Consider the following 25,477-nt stretch of genomic DNA (forward strand, 5'->3'; position numbering starts at 1 on the left):
AACTTCTGGAATGTGTCCTTAAGGGGTTAAAGCCCATTATATGCAGGATGGTATAGAACGCCATAACGGCGTTAAGGTGTTAAGCTAAAGTTGTTTTGGTGACTATAGTGTGCCTTTACTATTATTTGTTTTTCTGGTTATCTATAAATTTACAGTTTTGTATGGTTATCATGTTTATTTTTACAAAGGGACAAATCATCCCCTATCCCAATCATTTTTAGCATAGCTGCTGGTGTCATGACCTGCTAGTGCCAATATTACTGGGATTTAGTCACTAAGCAAAGTTAAAGGACCACTATAGACACCCAGACCACTTCAGCTCAATGAAGTGGTCTGGGTGCCAGGTCCATCTAGGGCTAACCCTGCAGCTGTAAACATAGCAGTTTCAGAGAAACTGCTATGTTTACATTAGGGTTAATCCAACCTTTAGTGGCCGTCTCATTGACAGCCGCTAGAGGCGCTTCCCACTGTGAGACGCTGCCGTCCATAGGAAAGCATTGAGAAATGATTTCCTATGGACTGATTGAATGCGCGCGTGGCTCTTGCCGCGCATGCGCATTTGTCGGGTGACATCGGAAGAGGGAGGAGAGTCCCCAGCGCCGAGGGAGCCTGGTGCTGGAGAAAGGTAAGAATTTAATCCCTTTCTACCCCTTCAGCCCGGCGGGAGTGGGACCCTAAGGTACCCAAAGACTTTATAGTGCCAGGAAAATTAGTTTGTTTTCCTGGCACTATAGTGGTCATTTAAGGCCAACACAGTCAAGCTTGGGATGTCAGGAAGCTTGATTGTTTTCTACCTCAGCTACTTTAGAGTTTATTCACTAAAATTCAAGATGCAGCAAATTAAAATCCCAGTTAGGCTAAATCTGGTAATTCACTTCCATTGTTTAGTGAATAATCCCTATATACCTATATGGCAGTAATGATTGCTTACCTTTTATAAATCAAGTTTTATTGATTCAAAGCAACACAAAATGCAATATGTGTCAGTCAATAAATATTACAAGGTATTAAAGAACACTTGATAAGCCTGTAATAATACAGTAGCAAAACAATATTCGTGACTTGCTTGCTATGTCATCACTAAATAAGAGGAAGTAAAGTTAGGGAATTTACCTAAAGCTATGCATAATTGTACCGTGTGTGCATAATATCTTTTGTTTGCCTTTTCAAGCGATTGCAAATGGCAAGAGAGTACATCCCCTTGTGTTCTATATTTCAGAAATCCAATGGCTATACACAGGCTGCTAGTTTTCACAATCCTGTTCTGGAGTCATTGCAGTGTTCGTGGTAAGTAACAATATTTTCCTTTCTGAGCATGTATGTGAAGTGATACACTTCAGCAGCTGCACAGTGTCCTGCAGGGTTTTAGTGAATATATGCTGATTTATAGGGACCGTTAATTTAGAAACAAGTGAATGTGAGTCTATGTAAGCAGTGAGCTAGCAATATCACAACAGATCTGCCATGGTCCCGGTGAAACAGCATCCCTATTTTTTTCTAGATAGTACTGGTATGGCTTCTTCATATTTTGTTACAAAATTAAATATTAAAGAAGCACCTGCTTAGTATATATATGCCCCCCTCATCCCCCGCAGTATTCATATAAGGACAGAGTCATTTTAGTGTTTCATCTCTCTACCTTCCACTTTGTTTACGTGTGTGGATTGCTTAACCCCTTAAGGACACATGACGTGTGTGACACGTCATGATTCCCTTTTATTCCAGAAGTTTGGTCCTTAAGGGGTTAAAGGACCACCCTAGGCACCCAGACCACTTCAGCTTAATGAAGTGGTCTGGGTGCCAGGTCCAGCTAGGGTTAACCCATTTTTTTTTTATAAACATAGCAGTTTCAGAGAAACTGCTATGTTTATTAATGGGTTAAGCCTTCCCCCAAAGCCTCTAGTGGCTGTCTCATTGACAGCCGCTAGAGGCGCTTGCGTGATTCTCACTGTGAAAATCACAGTGAGAGCACGCAAGCGTCCATAGGAAAGCATTGTAAATGCTTTTCTATGCGACCGGCTGAATGCGCACGCAGCTCTTGCCGCGCGTGCGCATTCAGCCGCATGGGAGGAGAGGAGGAGGATCGGAGGCAAAGATCTCCCCGCCCAGCACTGGAAAAGGTAAGTTTTACCCCTTTTCCTCTTTCCAGAGCCAGGCTTGAGGGGGTCCCTGAGGGTGGGGGCACCCTCAGGGCACTATAGTGCCAGGAAAACGAGTATGTTTTCCTGGCACTAGAGTGCTCCTTTAATTCCAATTATCACTGAATCATGCTATTACAACTCTCATAAACACTCCAAATTACAAAACTATTTAATATTGGACAAGTGTAAAAAAAAGCTAAGAACTAGGTGTATGCCGCTTCTGGGATCGGAAAAGTATTTCTTGCACTGTTCCCATGATTTCTGAAATTATACTGAGTATTGGCTAAAGTCAAGACATCAGAAACCTGGAGTGCAACTAAACCTGCCAGATTACCTAAGCATTTCTGACTGTGATGCAGTTTACGTACATGTGCATGATTTACATTTTTGTGATTCTTATTTTAAAGTGGGCTGGTCATTTCAGGGGTCTCTCTGGATTTGTGTCCCATCTTTTTAAAGAGCGAGAGAGTTGTAACGACACTGAGACTTGGGGTGACTCCATGAAAAATGTCCAAATATTTCATTATTAACATAAATTTTTAGTTTGGGTCAGTGTGTATATCAAGTATTGTTTCATATGGTAAACCATCTTGAATGATGTACAGGTATCATATTTAGAGTTTTAAGTAATGAATCTGCTATGTGCTTGATGCAGGGTATCTTTTCTGTGTTGTATTATTATTTGTATTATTATTAAAAGTGCCCTCCAGTAATCGATATGTCTTTCTGTGTCACAGCACTGTTTACTGTCCACGTTGTGAAAAGTAACTACATAGCCGAGTATGGAAATGAAGTCAGGATGGAGTGCCATTTTCAAGTAGAAGATGTAAATAAAATGAACGAGATCACCGTTTACTGGGAGCACATTGGGGTAGATAGAAAAAAATCTGAAGTGGCCAAGTTTCTTAATGGCAGTGAGGATTTTTCAGGACAGCATGAAGACTTCAAGGGACGCGTGAAGATGTTAGTGGATGAATTACCCAAAGGACACACAGTTATCGTGATCAGCAATATATTGCCGAGAGATTCAGGGCAGTACCGCTGCATAGTAGCTACTCAAGGTGCTGACTATAAAACCATGGATCTGGATGTAAAAGGTAATGGTGGCAAGATCAGTATGAAAACAAAATTACATTTGAATAGTAAGATATGCCATGGGAAATGGGACATGTAGTCCCTCTGTTACTAAATTAGAATTGCTTTTTTTACCAGACCGACGTAGGGTGATAAGGCATGAGTTTGGCTTAGACAGTCAGGAAGGTGACTTGCAAATTATTGTTAAAATTCCATCACACTCTCTCTATTGAAATGGGAGCAAACAATGCTATTTAAAGTGATTTGACACCTGGGAATATCTGTCACTTGCTCTAATTGAAATGAATGTCCTATTATTGACATATAATTTAGTCAATATTGCCAAATGAGCAAAAACATTTTGTAGTGATATCAAAGCAGCTCTGCAACTTTTTCGGAGTCTTTGCATATTTCAATGAACTTTAACAATGAGTTTATCTTGATGAAATGCTCAGAAATATTTTTTGGGGTGACAGAGTTGCTTTAAAGGATCACTATAGTCATCTAAATTACTTTAGCTAAATAAAGCAGTTTTAGTGTATAGATCATTCCCCTGCAATTTCACTGCTCAATTCACTGTCATTTAGGAGTTAAATCACTTTGTTTCTGCTTATGCAGCGCTAGCCACACCTCCCCCGGCTATGATTGACAGAGCCTGCATGAAAAAAAAACTGGTTTCACTTTTAAACAGATGTAATTTACCTTAAATAATTGTATCTCAATCTCTAAATTGAACTTCTTAATTAAACAGAACTTGCAATAAAGAAAGCCTAAATAGGGCTCTCTTTACAGGAAGTGTTTATGGAAGACTGTGTAAGTCACATGCAAGGAGGTGTGACTAGGGTTCATAAACAAAGGGATTTAACTCCTAAATGGCAGAGGATTGAGCAGTGAGACTGCAGGGGCATGTTCTATACACCAACACTGCTTCATTAAGCTAAAGTTGTTCAGGTGACTATAGTGTCCCTTTAAGTTTTCCTAAGAGCAGACATTTAAGTCAATTCTATTTTTTTCTACAATTCTTTTATCTTATTTACACTGGTATTAATCACCCGGCTGGCTGCTTTGCTCAGTGGAGCTAAATACAAGAGATTGGCAATTGCCCATAGCACCTGTCTTAAATTCTCATTGAGCTGCATTGGGAAGTCTGTGAGTGGACCGCCACTGAAAGACTGGGCGTTGTTAGTAGGGGATTCTTTGTAAAAGACAAGAGAACGGCAGGTTTTGCAAGCTGTTTTTAAATATACCCAAATGAAAAATGCATAATTAAATGAATGCAATTTTTTATTGTGGGTATAGAAAATAAACAGCAATTTATTTGTATTTTGGCAGTGGAGTGTCCCTTTAATGTTCCAACCTCCACTTCTCAAAAAATAAGGAACATTTAGCAGGTATTTAAATATAGCTTTACATTTAAAAATGCAAATCAGCTGTGTAAATCCATCATTCATACAATGACACAGAGTAACCTGTTAGAAATATTTGCTGAATCACTTCCTTATTGAATCATGATGAATTCCAATTTCCTTTTTGGATACATTAGTAATGTATTAGTAGCAATTACAAAAAAAAAAGCAGATTAGATTATTTTGTATGTAGAATATATTATATAAAAATTTAATTGTTTTTTATCATATAAGATATAGCCTTTGTAACTGCTATGATATTATTGATTGGGATTTCTTACATATTTACTCATTAAAGGGACACTATAGTCACCCAGACCACTTCAGCTCAATGAAGTGGCCTGGGTACCAGGTCCCTCAGGTTTTAACCCTTCAGATGCATGTTTACATTTGGGGTTAATCCAGCCTCTAGTGACTGTCTTCCGGACAGCCACTAGAGGCGCATCTGCGACGCTGGATGCGAATTTCGCATCCACCGCGCAGAGCGTCCATAGGAAAGCATTGAGAAATGCTTTCCTATGGACTGTTTGAATGCGCACGCGGCACTTGCCACGCATGCGCATTCAGCTCTACTCGGGAGCTGACATCGGATGGGGAGGAGAGGTCACCAGTGCCGAGGGAGCCCGGCGCTGGATAAAGGTAAGCTGCTGAAGGTGTTTTAACCCCTTTAGCGCCACGGGAGGGGGACCCTGAGGGTTGGGGCACCCTCAGGGCATTATAGTGTCAGGAAAACCGCTTTGTTTTCCTGACACTATAGTGATCCTTTAAATACCAGATTTTGTCCGATGGCTGGTTGTTTGGGGCCACTAGGTCCACATTTTGTTTTTTTTTATTTAGAGCCCACACCCTTTGCTAATGGGTGGGAGACACTAGGGAACTCTCCCCAGCAAAGTCCAGTGTAAACGCTAGCGATGTGCTAAATGGTGTCAAGAGACTAAGATCATGTATAGAGCGCATTAGCAGCACTCCATTTATTGTCTGGCCTGAGTGCTAAGAGCGGAATTGCATCAGGCTGACAAAACTTTTCTTTGTGCATTTCCGTTTTTTTTTTTTTATACAGATGTGATCCCCCACTTTGGTCATCTCCAGGAGCAGGTCCACATAGGCCCACCCACACCATCATATTAACCAGTGCATTGAAGGCCATCTCCCAAAATAGGTGGTTGATTAAAGGAACACTCCACTGCCCAAATGGTCAAAAAAACAAAAAGGTCACTGTTTTGCATATATAACCACAATGAATATTCATTGGGGGTTTATCTTAAAAGAGCTTGCAATGGCTGCAGATCTTCTGAACTTCAAGACTTAGCAAGCCCTCCTCTTTTTCCCAGAAGAGACTTTCAGTCTCTTTACAAGAAAATAACCAGACGCTTCTCGTTGAGAAGCTTCTAAATTAGTGCCCATGTTTACGCGGGCCAGTTCATGCACTTGCGTGAACCATTCTGTATGCCTGAGGTCTGTGTGGCAGGAGGCAGGCACGATCAAGTAGAGCATGCCTGCCACTTCCATTAGCCTAGTTCAGGGGTAGGCCACTCAAGGTGTCTTTGTACGGCACTCAAGGCTGCTAGAGCCAAACGCACTCTGGCCTATCAGGAGTCCCAGTAAAACTTCAGATATTTGTTAATACGAAGAGGTGGTGAAGGACAATCCTCAATTTATGCATTGCAGCACATAGAGTAACTGATCTCAGATCACTGCCTCCCAGCACTTGTGAATGGGAATCCACATTTTAGTAGAGCAGCCCTCGACAGCTATAGCAGCTCCTGTCCTCGACCTGTACCTGGCCAGCCTGGTCCCCATTGGAACCCAGGGAACCCACCCACACTGCTAGATATACACAGAAATGCAAAATAACCCTCCCTTATACAAATAATATGAACAGCCCACAAAAAAACATACACACAATCCGCACAAACGCAACACCACTAACAATACACATACATGCACACAACCCCACATGCAGCCTCTCACATGCAATACCAAAAACAGCCCCCACACACTACCAAACACACAATGTGACATATCCACACACAATTCCACAAGCAGCCATACACAGCCCACATTCATATGTATCATACACGATACCATAAACTACTAATGAACATATACAATATAATAGCTCATATACGCACAAATACAACGATACAAAGCAATTACAGTAAAAATAACACAAGCAGAATACGGCAGCATACACACCTTAATTTAAAAAAATAAGATCGGCACTCTACGGGACATCACAATCCTATATCGGCACAGTGCTGCTAAAAGGTTGCCTACCCCTGGCCTAGTTTATTAGTTTGATTGACAACAAAGGTGGTAGTTCCCTAGTTAATTTGTAAGATAAACTGGGGTTAAACTAGGATACTCCTTACCCATAATGCACTTTAGCAAGCTGAAGTGCTTTTGGGGTGTGGAGTGATCCATTAAGAGGTCAGAAGTTTCCATTTAATAAAATTCCCAGGTATGTACAGAAATGTGTATTGTACAAGTCTTTTTTAGAAGGGGAAATCCCACGTATCATAGCTATCTAACATATGTTGGCTTTTTTGTTTCATTATTTCCCTTTAGCTCCATACAACAAAATATACACAGAAGTCACCAATATTCTTACTGCCTCTGGGCAAAGAATGAAAGAGATCTCATGTCGGTCAGTGGGGTTTCCGAACGCAGAGGTCATGTGGCTAAATGAAAGAGAAAATCTGAGTGCAGTGGTAAATACCAGTTTTTCGAGGACTGCGGATCTGTTGTTCAATGTTACAAGTGCCATCAGGATCTCCTCTGTTGTTAATAAAACATTCACATGCCGCTTCTTGAATGTAGCTTTTCAAGATACAACATCATTAACGTTCACAATACCAGGTGTGTACAATATGCTTTCATTTTAACAAGTCTGTGGAAGGGGGTGCATGTGACAGTGAGAGAAATCATTTTATACTAACCCTAGCCCTAACCCTGCCTTTTAATGTAATCTTTACTTAGTCTAAACAAAAACAGGCAACATAAAAGAGACATAACGCTAAACTGAATATTAAAAATAAACTGTCTAGATGTACTAAAGACATTCATTACCCACTACAATTTTGGTTTTGATGTTTATTACAGTATTATCAGAACCCTTCAATGGCATTCTTTTTTCGTAATAACACGCTTCATTACCTTGATGTCCACCTAGATTGGCAGATAGGTAATGCAATCATGCTTAAGGCTGTAAATTAAGGGAACAATCTAAGAACTCTATGCATTAAAGCATACTGTAGTGGTTATGGTGCAATGAGCGGCTGTTGCCCTCTCATCAAGCCTTTCTAAAACTGTAAAGCTTACCAGATCCTGCTGGTCTTCTTTGCCCCAGCCCTTGCTTTCAGGTTTGCCTTAGAGGGAAATCAAGTAAACTCCACTGAGTTGTGCATGGCCTTGCTCATTGGATGAAAGCATTAGTTGAGCACTCTCAGCCATTGGGAGTGGTCTTATAGCGGCCATGCTTAGACTGAAAAGAGGCATCCAGCTACGGTGAGGGCAATGGGGGGCCCAGGTAAGATGTAAGACCATGCTAAAACCATTTGACAAAATTGCACTGGGACAGCAACTAGATCCTCTTGGGGCCTATAATGGTTATGATACTTCTAGCTGAATTATAATGGCATCCAAGTACCAATAAACCAAAAAATTCTGATATCAAATCTGTCAGATTTTGCTGGTTAGTTTTTCGGTGTCTGTGCCACATTTATAACCTGATTTCTTTAAAATATATGACATTTACATGTGTGTGTGTATTTTATGTAAAATAATTTCAAACACAATAGTTTGTAATCGTATATATATATATATATATAACAATTTAATATTTTTGTATAAGCTTTTCAAATGAAAACAAACTGTTATAAAACTTGTTTAGGAAAACTCCCATACACTCCCTAGTGACTTCTGCAGCTAAATCATTTGAAAATGCTTTCTAACAAACTGGGATAATTTAAAATGCTTAAAGGACCACTATAGGCACCCAGACCACTTCAGCTTAATGAAGTGGTCTGGGTGCCAGGTCCCTCTAGGTTTAACCCTTTTTGCTGTAAACACAGCAGTTTCAGAGAAACTGCTATGTTTACTTGAGGGTTAATCCAGCCTCTAGTGGCTGTCTCATTGACAGCCGCTAGAGGCGCTTCCGCGCTTCTCACTGTGATTTTCACAGTGAGAAGACGCCAGCGTCCACAAGAAAGCATTGAGAATGCTTTCCTATGGACTGGCTGAATGCGCGCGCGGCTCTTGCCGCGCATGTGCATTCAGCTGATGACGGCGAAAAGGAGGAGGAGAGTTCAGGTAAGATTTAACCCCTTCCACCCCCTAGAGCCCGGCGGGTGGGGGACCCAGAGGGTGGGAGGGACCTAGAGACCCTATAGTGCCAGGAAAATTAGTATGTTTTCCTGGCACTATAGTGGTTATTTAACCAAAAATATTACAAATCGGGGCCATGATGCTATATTAATCTCATCATTATCACTATGCAAGAAGTCATGGGTGTAACGTATTTCACAGGTTTTCATAACGGTAATGATGACTTTAATTTACTGTTTAAATGCTTTTACAGATATTTGGATGGTAGCTGATTTTTTTGCGTCTTGCTATTTTTCTGCACGTCCATTATACCCTCCCTAATCTAAGTGTAATCTAAATGCTATTATATTATTGATTTACACATTCTCTTTTCTTCTGTTTTAGATGATAGCATCTCTACTGATACAAGAAGCTATAGCGCCATCATTATTTTTGCTATTTGCATTTTAATGCTCCTCATAATATTATTTTTTATTACATGTAAGTTAAATATACTTTTTATTTGGCTCTCTCTCTAAAGTTTGTAAAATATATTTTATATTTACATTAAAATTATTTTTTCTTACAACATATACATATGTAGTAATGTTGTTTGCTACCTCTAGAACTTTCTAGTCTTCTCTGGGCCTGATCCCCTCAACAATAGAGTGACCTAAGAGATCACTTAAATGACTGAGATGACTATTGGCCATGGGATTTGTGTAGTAGGGATAAAATTGTGCATCCTAAAGAGAGGTGGGCTTCACTTATGACACCAACCCACTGGCTTCATTGCAAGCACATGTACAAACTGAATTATTTCTATAACTCTATTCCATTAATCTTCTGGCCAAGATCAAGATTCTTGTGGACTTGCTTACACATGCTAGAGACTCATCACAACATGCCGAGCATGTAATGTAGTTGCTTTGAAGCTAAGAAGAACTACTGCCTGCTTAGTAGGCATGTCAAAATGTCTTTCAATGTTATGCATTTGGCAGACATTTATGAGAACTGATTGATAGTAAGATAGGTGAGGTTCCAAAAGTTTTGTTATTTTCTCTAAAGACCTATGCACTTCCTAGTAAATTTGTAAGCACAATCTACGGATACAATATTAAAGTTCTTTGTTGTATTTGTGACTCACGTAGTTTAATACATTTATCAGAGAGAACGAGATTGTTTTATAAGGTTAACAATACCATGTGGTTCAGTGGAAAACTGTAATATCTTCACCAATTACCAGGGCAAAGACACATATTGGTCCATCTATGCTTTTGTCAAGAGGCCTTAGAATCAACCAAAGATGTGTTTAAAAAGAAAAGGAAAAAAAAAAAAGTCAATATATAGAGTATGATGCATTTAGATGCGTTTAGTGTCATCTATTTACTGATAGCTATTTGATCTTGTAATAACAGATTGTAAGAAAACATATTGGAATAAAAAAGCAGCTGAGCCTCTCCAAGCAAACACTGAGAAAGCAGTATCAGATGACAGCCATAATGGGTAAGTAAAAACTCCTTCCTCACCAATATTCATACTATCGTAATTTTGTTCTATTGTTATTATTCTTTCATAAAGTGAATGTTATTACATTAATGTTATACAATCTGTGTTGAAGCAGAACCTAGCATCTCATGTCTCATGACTAATACAATGTTAATAGGAACAGGCTTTTCAGCGTAGTGGAAGACATTTCTTTTTTTTTATATTCTTTATTTTTTATTTTTTTTTTGACTTATAAAGTAAACTTTAAAAACAATTACTGTATTCATTTACGAAACATAAGATATTTAACAAATACATATTCACTCTGGAACTCATTATTATGATCGTTGGCAGAAGGCGAGTGAATTAACTGCTGCTTTGCACCCAAAGTATAAAAATTAGAAACATTTAAAAATACACAAAAGTGGTCAAGTGTCTTATCATGAGATGTCAAGAACAAGAGTGTTTAAAAAAAAAAAAAAAAAAAAAATAATAAAAAAAACTCCAAGTTCAAGAAAGAGGAATTCTGAAAGATCCTAAAATTCATTTACTGGCAGATGCAGTCATAAACAGGACTGTCAGGCGCTGGTTCCACCATCCATCATTAAGGAAGTGGTGGCATAATTTGGCAGACTGTGCCAACAATGGGGTACCCACTAACACTGTATTACATCTTAAACCTGAGGTGTGTGTGACATTTTATTCACATACTAGAAGTACACAGAATATGTGCTTTGATCTCAACAGTGCCCTGGTACGGAGTAGGGTTTTAAAGTTAGTTAAAATAACAAGATTGTTTTCATTAGACTGCAAGTCCCCCAAGAAGAGTGGATCTAAACCATGCGCTCAGAGCACACCAGTTGTCCATGTTTTGTCAGAAACTCCGTAGTAAGAGGACTATTGGTGTGCTTTGGGGACAGGGTCGGGAGACAATGTTTTAGGAGCTGGTGTATAACTTGTGGAATGGAGATCCTGCAATCTTTACTAGCATTATGGCAAGAAATTTAAGGGGTGCTCTCTACCCCACACAGTCCAATCTATTCCGGTACATCTACTTTACGCACAGTATCACATTAGCCCACGTATATTTCCTGGCTACTGTGTTTTCTTAAAGTGTCAATGGCTCTTTTTCGAAATTATTTACCAGCTTAAGACAATGGCAGCTGACACCTTATTATACCCGATAGTTCCTTCTTATTCACATTATGTACGCTTTGTTTTTTTTATCCAAATAAAAACAAAAAATTGTTTTAACAGTGTATTCTTTATTTTTTGTCATGCGGAATTTTGACAGATAAGTGTATACATAACAGGACTGCACGTTTTTGTAATAATACAGGCTAAAACAAGTCATGTCCGACAATGCGAAGGCAACAAGTGTTATTGAGGCATACTGGGTAGGTAGACATTAACATTGTCAAAAAAAACTAGCATAAAATAGTGTAACATGTTAATCTTAAATTAATTCTGTAGCTTAGTATCCACTGGGGACTATTCCTAGGGATGGAGCATGTTTAAGAAACAATTTTTAAGGATATTGATTAAAATAGCATACCCACTCGAGCTTAGATTTATCCTCAGCTGCGGGACGGGAGTCTGTTAGTGTACTCTGGGATATATGCCTCCTAGGGAGGTATCTCACATTGGGCAATATGGTTATTGCATCACAGCATGTACAAATTAAACTCTTGTTGTGCTGTGAAAAAAAAATGAGCATTACATTTCAACAATGGAACACAGCATGTTTAGGCTATCATATCATGTTAATCGAGACCGACACAACAGTCTCACACAGGTAATATTTTAGACTTGCCATTAGATGGTTATGTGCAGAGAATAGCATTTTATATTAACTTAACTGGCATATAAACATAAGAAATAGTAAATAAAAAATTCCCACTTAATTCAAACCCCTTAAGCACTGAAAGCACATTACATTAAGGGCTCTGCGGCCTTCGTATTGGGCTGCTTATCTGATGCCCATTAATGGCAGGCTGCTAAGACTGGAACACATAAGTCCACCTTTCTATATGGTAGGGAGCCACCAGCCCCGAATGCCTGTGCGCTCCCACCTTGCTCCGGCTGCCAAGCAACACAATCCAGTGATCGGACCATGGCTCCTGTGTCTTCTCTGAGCTTGTGATCTGCATTGCCATGTGCGAGTCACCCGACGGCTGCTGCTCAAATCGGTCTCCATGTTGGGAGATCGGCCGCCTCTCCCTGCCATGAGGTCGCCTTCCGTGCTAGGCCGCATATGAGGAGTGTGGTTTATCTTGTCAGAAGTACTCTGTGCTTGTATCCACAAACTCCCACTAGTTTCAGTATTGAGCAGTCGTGGTGCAGGGCTGTAGAAATCACGATTATGGCTAGTAATAGCCAAGATTAAGCTTAGTTTTGTCAGAGCTCTTTGCACACACGTCTGGCAAGCTCGGCTGTTTGGCCCCGCCCCCTGTGGAAGACATTTCTAAAATAATTGACAGGGCGATTCAGTTTGTTCTCCTTCTGTTATATAAAAAAGAGTTCACTGTCTATCAGAATTTGAAAAACATGTTACAAAAATTTGTAACAATAGGTCCGTTGGGTATTATATATGTTCATCTACACATTTTGATGGGGTATCTTGATTACAGATATGATTTTGAAACAAGTGTTTTAAATAAAAGAAAAGAAAAAGTTACCTGTGCTCTCTCCTTAATCCCTATGTATATTTAGACAAATGGAGGTAATTTAGTTGCTCCAATTGCCATTGGAGGGAATGCCCGCCTGCCAACGTCAAGGCAGACCCCCCTAAGCGGGTCCTAACACTGACCCTTCAGCCTGCTTCCTTGAGCTTCTGGCAAAGATATCTCTAATGAGACAGAGAGGGGTATTTTTTATATACACCCCTATATACTTATTAACTTATAACTTATTAACTTATTAATAGGGAACACATGGGATGGGCGGCAGCATTGTAACAAGGCTGTGTGATACAAAGTAAATACAAATAGAGAAGTCCTGCGCTCACTCCCATCACTAATGGGCCGGCAGCAATGACTACAGTACATCAGCCCCAATATATAGTAAAAACCAAAGAAAAGAAAAAGTTACCTGCGCTCTCTCCTTAATCCCTATATATATTTAGACAAATTGAGGTCATTGCTGCCTGCCCATTAGTGATGGGAGTGAGCGCAGGACTCCTCTTTTTGTAAGTGTTTAAAATAGTCAACATTACAGAAAGGTGTATTTCTGGTATCATTGATATTGCCACCATTAGAATAATCCTTCATCTTTGTACTATAAAAAATGACTACTGTTTTTCTGACCCAACATTTCAAGCTCCCTTGGCTTCCTACCACAATATCTGTTTAAACTGGTAAATGTCAAGGGATGTCTAAGAGGCCAGGGAGAGGGGACAATCCTCCCCAACAATCCCCCCCACTGCTCCAGCATATTAACTTACAGGGGGTTATGGACTTATAGCACCATTCTTCTACTTGTTAAAAGCAACGTGAAGTGTGTTTGATGCCTATTGGCACAGTACTGCAAGAGTGAGGCAGCAGGTGGAATTGTGCAGGAAGGGCTTTGCCCCGAACACTATTCGATTGTGCTTGGGTCTCTACGTTTTTCAGGCCTGGACTGGCTTGTTGGCATGTGTCCTATAAGACTGTAGTATCTGAGACTGACTGCTCTGCCAGACTCTGATCCATATGAACAGCGTAGAAGTGTTTTCATTACACACAGTTCATTGGTGGAAAGGGAGTCATGGGAAATTTAATTGTTATGCATATTTTATCCCACCTTCTATCCCTCTCTCCAGATTTTCTCCCTGTCTGTCCATTTCTCCAATTGTACCAAATGATTTACTCCTTACCTGCTTTTGTTGTAGAGTGCTCAATTTACTGTGGCATCACCTGCTGTGAGGAAGTAGCCGTGATAGAACATAAAGTCTATCCCTGCTCTATATTGCAGTCCAGGCATGAAAGTGAAGAGTTCTTTCAGCATGCAAGCTGCCGGGACACTCACTGGCTTGGCTGCACAATGTGCAGTGTGGCTGTGTACACGCTATGTAAGAAAAGAAAAAAAAGCTTGCACTTGCAAGTTACAAATCAAGAACCCACTTCTAGTAACACTGTGTGGGTACTTGCCTGCTGTCTGGGGGTGTAAGTGACACTTGTCCTGGTGACCTCCCCTCCGATTCACCAACATCTCCAAAATGCTAGTACTTTGGGTGTCCTGGAAAGTAATATTTCAATGTATTTTTTGTTTCAGTTCGCTTAGGTAGCACATTAATTAATTGTAACAAAAACAAACATTTTATTTGGACAAAACAACTTTTAGAAAATGATTTACCAAATAATGGAGTTGAAGATTAGGAACAGTGTTGTAAATAATCATAGGCGTGCGCACGGGGTGTGCCGGGTGTGCCTGGGCACACCCTAATCCCCGTGGCACGCCTATGTATTGAGTCCTGCAGGAACAGCGTTCCTGCACTTTTATTTGAGCAGGAACGCTGTTCCTGCAGGCACTCAGCTCCCCCTTCCTCACCCTATGTTCCCCTTGTCATTGGGGGGGGGGGGCAGGTGGTGAAGGACCCCCACCCCCCGGTCAAGCGCCGGTCTCCACTCAGCCGCGGCGAGGGAGCTGTGTGCTCTCTGCTTCCTCTAGCCGCGCGCTGTTTGCTGATGCCGGAGCCGGAATATGACGTCATATTCCGGCTCCCAGCTACAGCAGACAGCCCGCGCGGTGAGAGGAAGCAGAGAGCACACAGCTCCCTCGCCGCGGCTGAGTGGAGACCGGCGCTTGACTGACCCACTGGACCCCAGGGACAAGTCCACCAGCACTCCAGGTAGGGAGGCTGGGTGGACATTTTTGAATTAAAAAAATAATAATTTGTATGTATGTGTCTGTGAGTGATTGTGTCTGTGAATGTATGTATGTGTGTGTGTGTGTCTGTGTGTATGTGTCTGTGAGTGAGTGTGTGTGTCTGTGTCTGTGAGTGATTGTGTCTGTGAATGTATGTGTGTGTGTCTGTGTGTATGTGTCTGTGAGTGAGTGTGTCTGTGAATGTATGTGTGTGTGTGTGTGTGTGTGTCTGTGAGTGAGTGTCTGTGAATGTATGTATGTGTGTGTGTGTGTGTGTGTCTGTGAGTATGTGTGTCTGTAAGTGTGTCTGTGAGTGTGTGTGTGTGTCTGTGAGTATGTGTGTCTGTAAGTGTGTCTGTGAATGTAGGTGTGTGTCTGAGAGTGTGTGTGTCTGAATGTGTGTGTATGGGTGTGTGGGTGTCTGTGAATGTGTGTGTGTGCACGCGTACATATGTGTGTCTGTGTATGTACGTGTGTATATATATATATATATATATATATATATATATATATATACACACACACACACGTGTATATTATTTTTATTGGGAGGTGGGAAAAGAGTTCCCACACTTTATTCCCCAGGACTTCACCGGAGATCTCCGGATCTCCCCTGTCGGCTCACGCAGAGTCGGCGCTATCTGAGTGCCGGCTCTGCTCTAAGCCTCCATGGGCTGGCGGGGAGATCAAAGATCTACCTCACCAGCCCACAGCAACATGGAGGGAGGCAGTAGAGGACCCGGGGAGCTCTAGACAGCAGCTCCGCCAGGTTCCTCTCACGAGATCTGAGCATTGCCACGGCAACACTCAGATCTCGCGAGAGTTAACTCTAGCCCCGCAGGCTAGAGTTCACTCTCCACTGGACCACCAGGGATGGCACATGGCAGCAAGGATCCCCCCTCCCTATATAAGGTAGGGAGGGGGGATATTTACTAATCTGCCCCCACCTCCACAATCCCTCCAAACATACAGCCCGCACGCTCACACACACAGTACACTAACCGCACCCTCACAAACACACAACACCCTCACACACAGCACACTAACAGCACCCTCACAAACACACACAAACAGCACCCTCACAAATACACGACACCCACACACATCACACAAATGGCACCATCACACGCACACATCACACAAACAGCACCCTCACACACACAGCACCCTCACACAGCACAGTAACAGGACCCTAACAAACACACACACACACACAAACACCCTCACCCACATAGCACACTACCAGCACCCTCACACAGCACACGAGCAGCACACACATACACAGCAGTGTATGTGTGTGTGTATATGTGTGTATGTATGTATGTATATATATATGTATATATATATATATATATACATATATATATATATATATATATATATATATATTGCATATATACACATGCGCCGTGTGTTTGTGCTTTAGGGTGCACACCCTAATGCAATAGGCTGCGCACGCCTATGTAAATAATCATTTATGTACAATATATATATATATATATATATATATATATATAATCTATGTTCTCACATTTCCATATCATACTCATTGCAGCTATGTTGCCTCTTTGGTCAGTGATACAATCTCATATATACCTATTTCAGGCTGCTCCTCCAAACACACACACATTTACCCTTGTTGTGTAAAGAAATATTGTGATGTGAGAGCTGCTGCCGCCATAAGACAGTCTCCCAGCATTCTGCTTCTTTGCTCCATTATCATATGATGGTATATCTTCACATAGAGATGGAGAAGATAAGCCAGTGTGCTGGGAGACTGTCTGATGGCTGCTGCCAGTCTCTCAGTACACTTACTGTGCTCTTTCGCCTACCTGCTCCCTATCAGCCAATACACAATTCTAATTTGAAATTATGCAGCTTGTACATAAACGATTGCATGGTATGGGGTTTGTTCACTAAACAGTAAATTGAAATGAAATGCAAAATTAAAGCCAGAATATCAAAAATACAACAATACAGAAATTATAGAGCCTGTGTCAACTTGGCAGCTCTGAGAGGGTTCATGGGGATTCGGTGCTGGCAAATTCTGCTTATCTGCACAAATGTTTTAGAAGAATAATGAGGAATTAAATTTGTCCTTTTTAAAAGTCCGGAGCAGAGAGCAGCAATGGGCACCTGGAATCCTCAAGTTTTGGTTAAACCTCTCGAAAACAGACAAATAAAACAAATAAAAAATGATGGACTGCACACTCAGTCTTTTTCCACTTTAAAGGAACACTAGTCCTCCTCTAGATTGTAAGCTCGTTTAAACCTATTGCTCGCGTAACATTTTGTAATTGTCTAATTTATTGTAAAATTTCCCACTTTATAATATTGTAAAGCGCTGCAGAATAAGATGGCGCTTCATAAATGCCAATAAGAATAAAGTGGTATGTGACTTATTTAGATTCATTTCCGCACAGAAGTAAGCAAATAATAAAATTAACTTGCTGGTCTTGCCATGGCTGCCTCTTCTACTGTGGCAGAGATCATCATTACTGATGCTCTTAGTCAATCCAATGCTTCCCTATAGGAATTGTCCACATGCACAGCAAACACAGTGCTACACCAATCAGCATCTCCTCTATAGATGTAATCTTTGCAATACTGCACGAGGAAACCCCTATAGTAGCAAAAACAAATAATACAAGAACTCTGAGAATAGACAAAAGCTTAGAGAAACACAGTAGTTTGCCCTTCGGTAAATCCCCGCTCAGGTCTCAAAATAGTTTTTGCTCACGTGTGCCATTACAGAGAGAACACATTCTGAAGCATATGAGACTGATCACACCCATAAGGGCAGTCCAGAACTGAAATGTTGGCAAGTTCTCTCTGCACAAGAGATACAGCAACCAATCGTTTCAGCCTCCTTTGGGTCTCGAGGTGTATTTAATACTAGAGATGAAATAAAGAGAAAAATGAAGCAAAAGAAACCTGGACAGTGTAGCTTGGGGTTAACCCATAGAAAACTGAAGAAACTGGAGAAAAGAGACTGGACTGTCCAGTGGCCACTGTGTATTAGTTAAAATATAACTTTTAATAACTGCAAAGTATAAAAAGAGCTAGAGATATGTCTGGCTCGAAACACGAACAAACATACAGTGGAAGAAAATTGCACAATAGAAAAGTAATAGAAGTCACTATGTACTGAATATAGTCTATCTCCAAAATGTGGATTAGCTAAAATGAAAAAAACCTTGAATCAATTATACTCTGTAACTATGTAGTCAGAGGGAGAGAGCCCTTGTAATAATGTTGCAAATAATAATGATACTTCTACAGACACTTCTACAACACAGCTATAGTGTGAATCATATGCAGTTCTAGGGTCACTAGCCTTAGCTACTTGCTCTCTTAGCGAATTTTCTTTTCTGGCCATAGCAGGGATTGTTCGCTTAGCCAGCTACACGTTCTCTATTATTTTTATACCCAGGTTAACTCTGTCTTTTTCGTCCTGGGCTATTTCCTTTCACTATTTCTGTTTTAGGATTTATATCCCTTTCTTATTTCTACTACCTTCTGTCTCTCTGTAGAAGTATCATTATTATTTGCAACATTATTACAAGGGCTCTCTCCCTCTGACTACATAGTTACAGAGTATAATTGATTCAAGGTTTTTTTCATTTTAGCTAATCCACATATATTCAGTACATAGTGACTTCTATTACTTTTCTATTGTGCAATTTTCTTCCACTGTATGTTTGTTCGTGTTTAGAGCCAGACATATCTCTAGCTCTTTTTATACTTTGCAGTTATTAAAAGTTATATTTTAACTAATACACAGTGGTCACTGGACAGTCCAGTCTCTTTTCTCCAGTTTCTTTAATACTAGAGATGTGCATGGGCAAATTCGGGCTATTTAAAGAAATCTGTCTGCTTTTGCAATTCGGACCAATGGCATACGGTTCGGTTTGGCACTTCGGAACTTGTGGTGGCAGAAAGCCGGGAGCCCTATAGATTTGTAAGTGGTTGTGGTGGCAGTCCTGGCACATTACATTAATGGCTAGGGGGCTCCCAGTGCCCGGACTTCCACCACAACCACTTACACATCTACAGGGCTCTCAGTGCCAGGAATTAGCTTATTGGTTAAGACTCCTTTAATCATTCACGTAATTTTCCCTCCCTCTCTCTTGTTTTGACATGTTTCAGAAATCCGAAGCAATTCGGAAATTCGGGAATTTGGAACTTAGGCAATTTGGAACTTTGGTTCGGTTTGGCACTTCAAAACTTCGGACATTCGTAAGCATCGGAATGTCCGAATTGCACAAAATTCATCCGAATATACATTCGGAACGAAACAAATTGCACATGTCTATTTGATACCCCTCTTGGCTCAGTAAGCACGGGATTCACGTCTGGATTACCCTTTGCTTACCGTCTGGGTGATTACACACAAATGTAAACAGACAGGGTAATTTACTAAAGCGAGAATTCAAAGTGAATTTCAGATTTAAAGGTTACAATAATCCTCGTAATCATTCTTGTTCTGTGCGGGCTAATCACACTACAATGATGCTGTCAGAGATGGAGTTACACCTCCAGCAAAAAAAAAAAGATATTAGGCTCAATATGCACAGTGTGTCATAATCAGGCACCATGACTATTTCAAATCTCTGAAGTGGTCCTGGTGCTTGGAATAGTCTCTTAAGACTACAGTAGCTTAAGTGAAAGCCTAGTTGCAATAATGAAGGTTTCCTGTTTGGTCCTTAAATTTGAAATTTACTTAGCATTTTCAATTTAGTAAAAAAAAAAACTTGAACTGCAGGGACAGCTTTCTTTACCCCGGAAACACTAAATAAGCTGTAGTGGTTCTGGTGCTTAAAGTGTCCCTTTAATCAATAAAATAAAGTGTAATGGTTATAGCGTATAGAGTGTCCTTTTATGTTTCTGAGATTTCCATACTGTACAAATTCTTGTTTTATTTTATACCTTATTGTACCTTTTTCTTTTGACAATCTTGACTTTTAGATTTGCTGGTCGTTCTTTCAAAACAATGAAATTTGCAAAAACACTTATTATTATTGTGACATATTCATACAAGAGAAGTTTGGCATTGTTTGGAAATTACAGTAATCAAATGTACAAAGTTAACAGGGTTGCATAAACAAAGTGTGGTACGTCTTGTACTATCTGTTTGGCTACAATCAGTAATAAGATTAATTCCTATCGAGACAGTAACTCACAGTGGGACCATAGTGGCTGTGAATTGTTATAGGTGCCTCCAGTGTACTTATTACATCCACACCAGTTTCCCATTTAGCCCCTCTTCCATGTCTCTCTCCTCCCCCTTCCCGCACCAGTCATTATCTATTGTGCAATACCTTCCCATTTCCTGTTTTTCTTTTGTTCTACCCTCCCCCCCGCCCCCCCACCCCTCCTCCTCTTTTTTTTGGTCTTTATCTTTCCTTATTTCGCTCTTTTCTCTGACTGCACCGTACTTCAGCTCGTTTATTGCAACCTAAGTAGTATTTACATCCAAATCGCTATGTAAAAGATTAGTTAACGTCCGTAAAATATAGTAAGTTATAATATCCAGCTATTATGGCCTAGGATCGGCTAACCACTACATGTAGATATTCCGCAATCCGTGACTGCCAGTCACTGGATCGGACAGTATGATAGTATGGTTAGTCATCGTACCTTTTTGCTGTGAAATAATGGTGTTATATATTTCAGAAGTAATCATTATATTCATGTTTTTCTCCAACAGGTGGAAAAGATATGTGTTATGTTGCAATAGACAAAAAACTGTTCATAATGAAGATACATCATTTATATGAATAGGATCCAAAATATGAAAACTCAAAAACCATTAACAGTACCACCGCACTCACTTTGAAAAGTACAGAGAGGAGTGGAAAGCATGAAAGCTGGATATGCACAAATGTGTCTATACGTAAAGAATATTTCGATATTCAGCAAAGGAGTACCCTAGACTGCACTTTTGATACAGACTTCAATATACATGTAGCATGCACGAAGGAATTAAATTATGCAACAATATGCAATACAAGGCTGCATGGGTTGGAAAGGAGGATGGGGGGGAACTAGATTGTACTCAACTACCTATTGTTTCTGTTACATTTTGTTTTGGTCTCATTTGGTAAATTCCCCTCTTATTGTAAAGCACTGCGGAATAAGCTGGTGCTGTATAAATAATAACCAATAATAAGAAGAACTATTTTGCAACTAAAATGTATTACCTGGTTTAAAGGTTTGGCATGTCTATTCATGAACTGTGGCTATGGACTTCATACACAACAATGATTATTAGCTTTGCACAAGATCATTAATAGTTTATTTATTTTGACAGCTATATATTGTGGCTTTTCTCAGGGTGAACCATTTTTTAGCTGTTCTAGCACTTTAACTTACTGGCTTCTACAGGCTGGACCAGAAGAATGTTTGGTAAATCTTTGTTGTATTAAAATACACGTTCCAATAAAGTAAACTAAATGGAAATACTGTGAATTGTTATAACATTTCAAGCATGTTTACATTTTCTAAATAAATTAAATTTTTTTTTTGTTTTTTGAAAAACGGGGCTACCTGTATTCCTTGCTGATTCATCTTGAAATTATGTCGTTATCACAGAAGGTTTCTGAAATGAAGAAACCCATGTTGGTTCCAGTGTGATGGATTTTAATTGGGAAATAGACAAGATCATCAATGGAAGCAATTACCACTAGTTACAAATTGTGACATTTATAAAACCATGGTAGTGGGTAGGATATTATTCACAAGAATTTTAAAGGGACACTATAGGCACCCAGATCACTTCATCTCATGGAATGGGTCTGGGTGCAATGTCCGAGCCACACTTATTTCTGCAAAGTAATATTTTGCGATTTTTGAGAAAAAACGCAATGTATTACAATGCAGGACTAAGACTGCCTCTAGTGGCTGTCAATCAGACAATCAGAAGCACTTCCTGCTTGCTGGGGTGACTTTTGGCTGACTAACTGACACTGGATGTCCTCACGCTCTGCTAGAAATGCTTTCATATCTGAAGGGCCTTATGCGCTCTCGGCACTCGCTGAGCATGCCCATTACCCTGTCAGGTGATGTTGGAGGAGACAGAGCACAAACCCAGCGCCGAAGAAGATTGGTGTTGGAATCGGGTGAGTACAGTAAAAGTTTATTAACCCTTACAGTGCCAGGGGGGAGGGGGTGGGAGGAGTTTCAATAATGCCCTGTATAGTGCTAGGAATACAGGGCACTATAGAAACCCTTTAATACTAAGTGTGAAAAAGAAGAAAAGGAAGAGACATTTGTTGTGTCTTCACTAATGTGGCAATCCAGACATGTATGCAACTCTATTTTTATTTTACTGTACTAGAAACTGCATATCATATGCTAAATATCCACCAAGAGATACAATTCAGTTACAATTTGCATTCATTCTATTGCATATAAATTACAGTACAATGAGATAAAATGCATTCTTTACCTAGTGAATTCTTGTAAACTGTTTGAGAGACTCTACTGTATCTGTATTTCTAACGATATGCCTTATTCCAGTACCGAGGCAGCATATCATCAAGTCAATGCGTCCCTATGGGGCTTCAGTGTCACATGACAGAGTTTTACTCGGTTTGTACTGACTACAAAAGCGCCTCCAGTGGCTGTCATCACAACAGCCACTAAAGGACGAGTTAACCTTGCAAAGTAAGCATGACTATTTATCAAAAACTACAATGTTTTACATTGCATGGTTAAGGGGACACTGCACCCAGACCACTTCATTGAGATGAAGTAGTCTGGGTGACATTGGTGTTAACAGTTATCGGTTACGACTGTTGAGTTATAAATTAATCAATCATACACTCATGGATTAATTTAAGTACTTTTATTTCTTACCATGAGGCAATGCTTCTCTTTAAATCCCTGAAGAGCTGAAACATTGCTGGGTGTTGACAGTACAGTATGCAAATACACTGACAAATACCTGGTCCATTCATTTGTACCTATTGTGGGTACACTTGTACCTACAGGTTCTTGGGATTGTATGAGGACCAGGTGAGGGATACAAGAGATTGTGTGTTCACTTTATATTCACCATTAAGTTAGTGGGATGTTACCTTAAAATACACCACACAAGAAAGACCATTGCAGGTATCCTCAATGCTGTAAATGAAATGTAAAATAAAACCCGTAGACTGGACGTTGTTAAAATACCCACCAGATGGGTATTGGTGAACAGGGGCCCGGTTGGGTGCCACTGCCCTTTTATAGCACAACTGGGCCCCTTTCACATCGGCCGGCTGGGAGGAAGTAAGAGCATATCCCTTCCTCCCAGATACAAGAACAGCCACGCAGGAGGGAGAGGAGGCAGCACAAAAGGAGGGGAAGAAGCAAGGAGAGACCCACACTCTCATCAGACTGAGGCACATAAAAGCTTAACAGGAGGGTGGCTAAAAAGATGACATACATATGTGTATGTATCTATGTGTATGTGTGCATATATGTTTGTGTGAGTGTGTGTGTATATCTGTGTCAGTGTTTGTTTCTGTGTGTCAGGTTGCTTAAATGTATCAGTGTGTGCATGTGTCAGGATGTGTATCTGTGTGTCAAGGTGTTTGTGTGTGTGTCAGGGTGTGTGTATGTGTCGGCGTATGTGTGTTTCAGTGTGTGTGTGTGTGTGTGTATGTATGTATCAGTGTGTTTATATTGTGTGTATCTGTAAATGTGTATTTATATCTGTGTACGTATTTATGTGGCAGTTTATGTATGTGTATGATCTTATATTTTAACTACCTGCTGCTACATTTGTAGTTTTATGTTGTATCTTATTTTCCACAGATATTTTGTGTTGTTGATCAATTGTATGTAGACTTCCTTACTGTTTTTGAAATTTTTAGTCACATTTATTTTGTATTTTGTGTTGTTTTATTTATTTTTTATCTTTATGCTTGAATAAACTCTATATTGTTTACACTTACCCAGTCCGATACTTCACATTATTGATTTGTAATTGTATTTTTTTTATTTTTGAAGGAAGCTTTATTAGCCGTTGTTTTTTTTGTTTTCTCTTCCTAAATATTTTGCTAAATATTTGCTCCTGGTATTTTACAATATTTCATAATTAAGTAAACCAAATAAAATGAGAATACGGCTATAATCTGCCAACATCTTAGGTGAGCTCTGCTGTTTTCAGCAAAAATACAAACTCCAATTTGGATTAGCCAAATGGCAAATGATTTAGGTAAATTAGAAAAATGGTCAGCTGACATTTGATGTGGATAAGTGCAAGATAATGCATCTTGGACGTAAAAACCCAAGGGCAGAGTATAGAATATTTGATACCCTACTAACCTCAACATCTGAGGAAATTAAGGAGTAATTATTCCAGATGATTTAAAGGTAGGCAGACAGTGTAATAGAGCAACAGGAAATGCTAGCAGAATGCTTGGTTGTACAGGCATTAGCAGTATAAAGAGAGAAGTGCTCAGGCCACTGTATAGAACACTGGTGAGATCTCACTTGGAGTATTGTACGCAGTACTGGAGACCGTATCTTCAGAAGGTTATTGATACTTTGGAAAGAGTTCAGAGAAGGGCTACTAAACTGGTTCACGGAATGCAGGATAAAACTTACCAGGAAAGGTTAAAGGATCTCAACATGTATAGATGAGACAGGGGGGGGGGGGCGGTATGATAGAAACATTTAAATACATAAAGGGAATGAACACAGTAAAGGAGGAGACTATATTTAAAAGAAGAAAAACTACCACAACAAGAGGGCATAGTCTTAAATTTGAGGGGCAAATGTTTAAAAATAAAACATGTTTCTGTGCTTGATGGCATAAATCAAATACACCGCGCGGACCCGAACCAAATCGTTCCCTCCTGCATGGATGACCAGGGTCACCGGGCCCGACACGTATCTACTCATAGCCACACAATTGGGGTAAACCCTGTTCCACGTCAGTCCCCTGATATCTCTCCAGCGAACTCAAGCTATCTCGCAGGAAAACCCAGATTGCGTCCGTTCGGCCTTCAAAGAGGCCTGCAGCATGGCAGAGAATTGATACACGACAGAGGTGACCCATCTTCATGAACCAGGAGGGAACCAGCCTTCCTCGACTGTACTTGCAGATACTTACGAAACAATAGCACTGGACAAAATTCCCCCCAGTGGACCCAATACAAACCTGCTCCTTTTCTTGCTTGATTCGTCTTTGACCGCCAAATACATATGTCCACCGAACATCCGATA

The 25,477-nt window shown here is 40.2% G+C and overlaps 1 protein-coding gene across 2 annotated transcripts in view; it reads left to right on the plus strand.

The window, feature by feature from the left end:
* Positions 1-21,060, plus strand: part of LOC134611342 (programmed cell death 1 ligand 1-like) — a 40,556-nt gene extending 19,496 nt beyond the window's left edge. Inside the window, exons 2-7 of one of the 2 annotated variants that reach the window (XM_063455103.1) lie at positions 1,220-1,287; positions 2,879-3,238; positions 7,190-7,480; positions 9,332-9,427; positions 10,345-10,432; positions 20,970-21,060. In XM_063455103.1, the coding sequence (XP_063311173.1) occupies positions 1,227-1,287; positions 2,879-3,238; positions 7,190-7,480; positions 9,332-9,427; positions 10,345-10,432; positions 20,970-21,039 (966 nt within the window). In that variant the 5' untranslated portion in view covers positions 1,220-1,226 and the 3' untranslated portion in view covers positions 21,040-21,060. Of the gene's footprint in view, positions 1-1,190; positions 1,288-2,878; positions 3,239-7,189; positions 7,481-9,331; positions 9,428-10,344; positions 10,433-20,969 lie in introns of those variants that run through there. The other variant, XM_063455102.1, reaches the window with a different exon arrangement.
* The last annotated feature ends 4,417 nt before the right edge of the window (positions 21,061-25,477 follow it).

The sequence above is a fragment of the Pelobates fuscus genome, chromosome 5 (genome assembly GCF_036172605.1).
Source record: "Pelobates fuscus isolate aPelFus1 chromosome 5, aPelFus1.pri, whole genome shotgun sequence".
Classification (NCBI taxonomy): domain Eukaryota; kingdom Metazoa; phylum Chordata; class Amphibia; order Anura; family Pelobatidae; genus Pelobates; species Pelobates fuscus.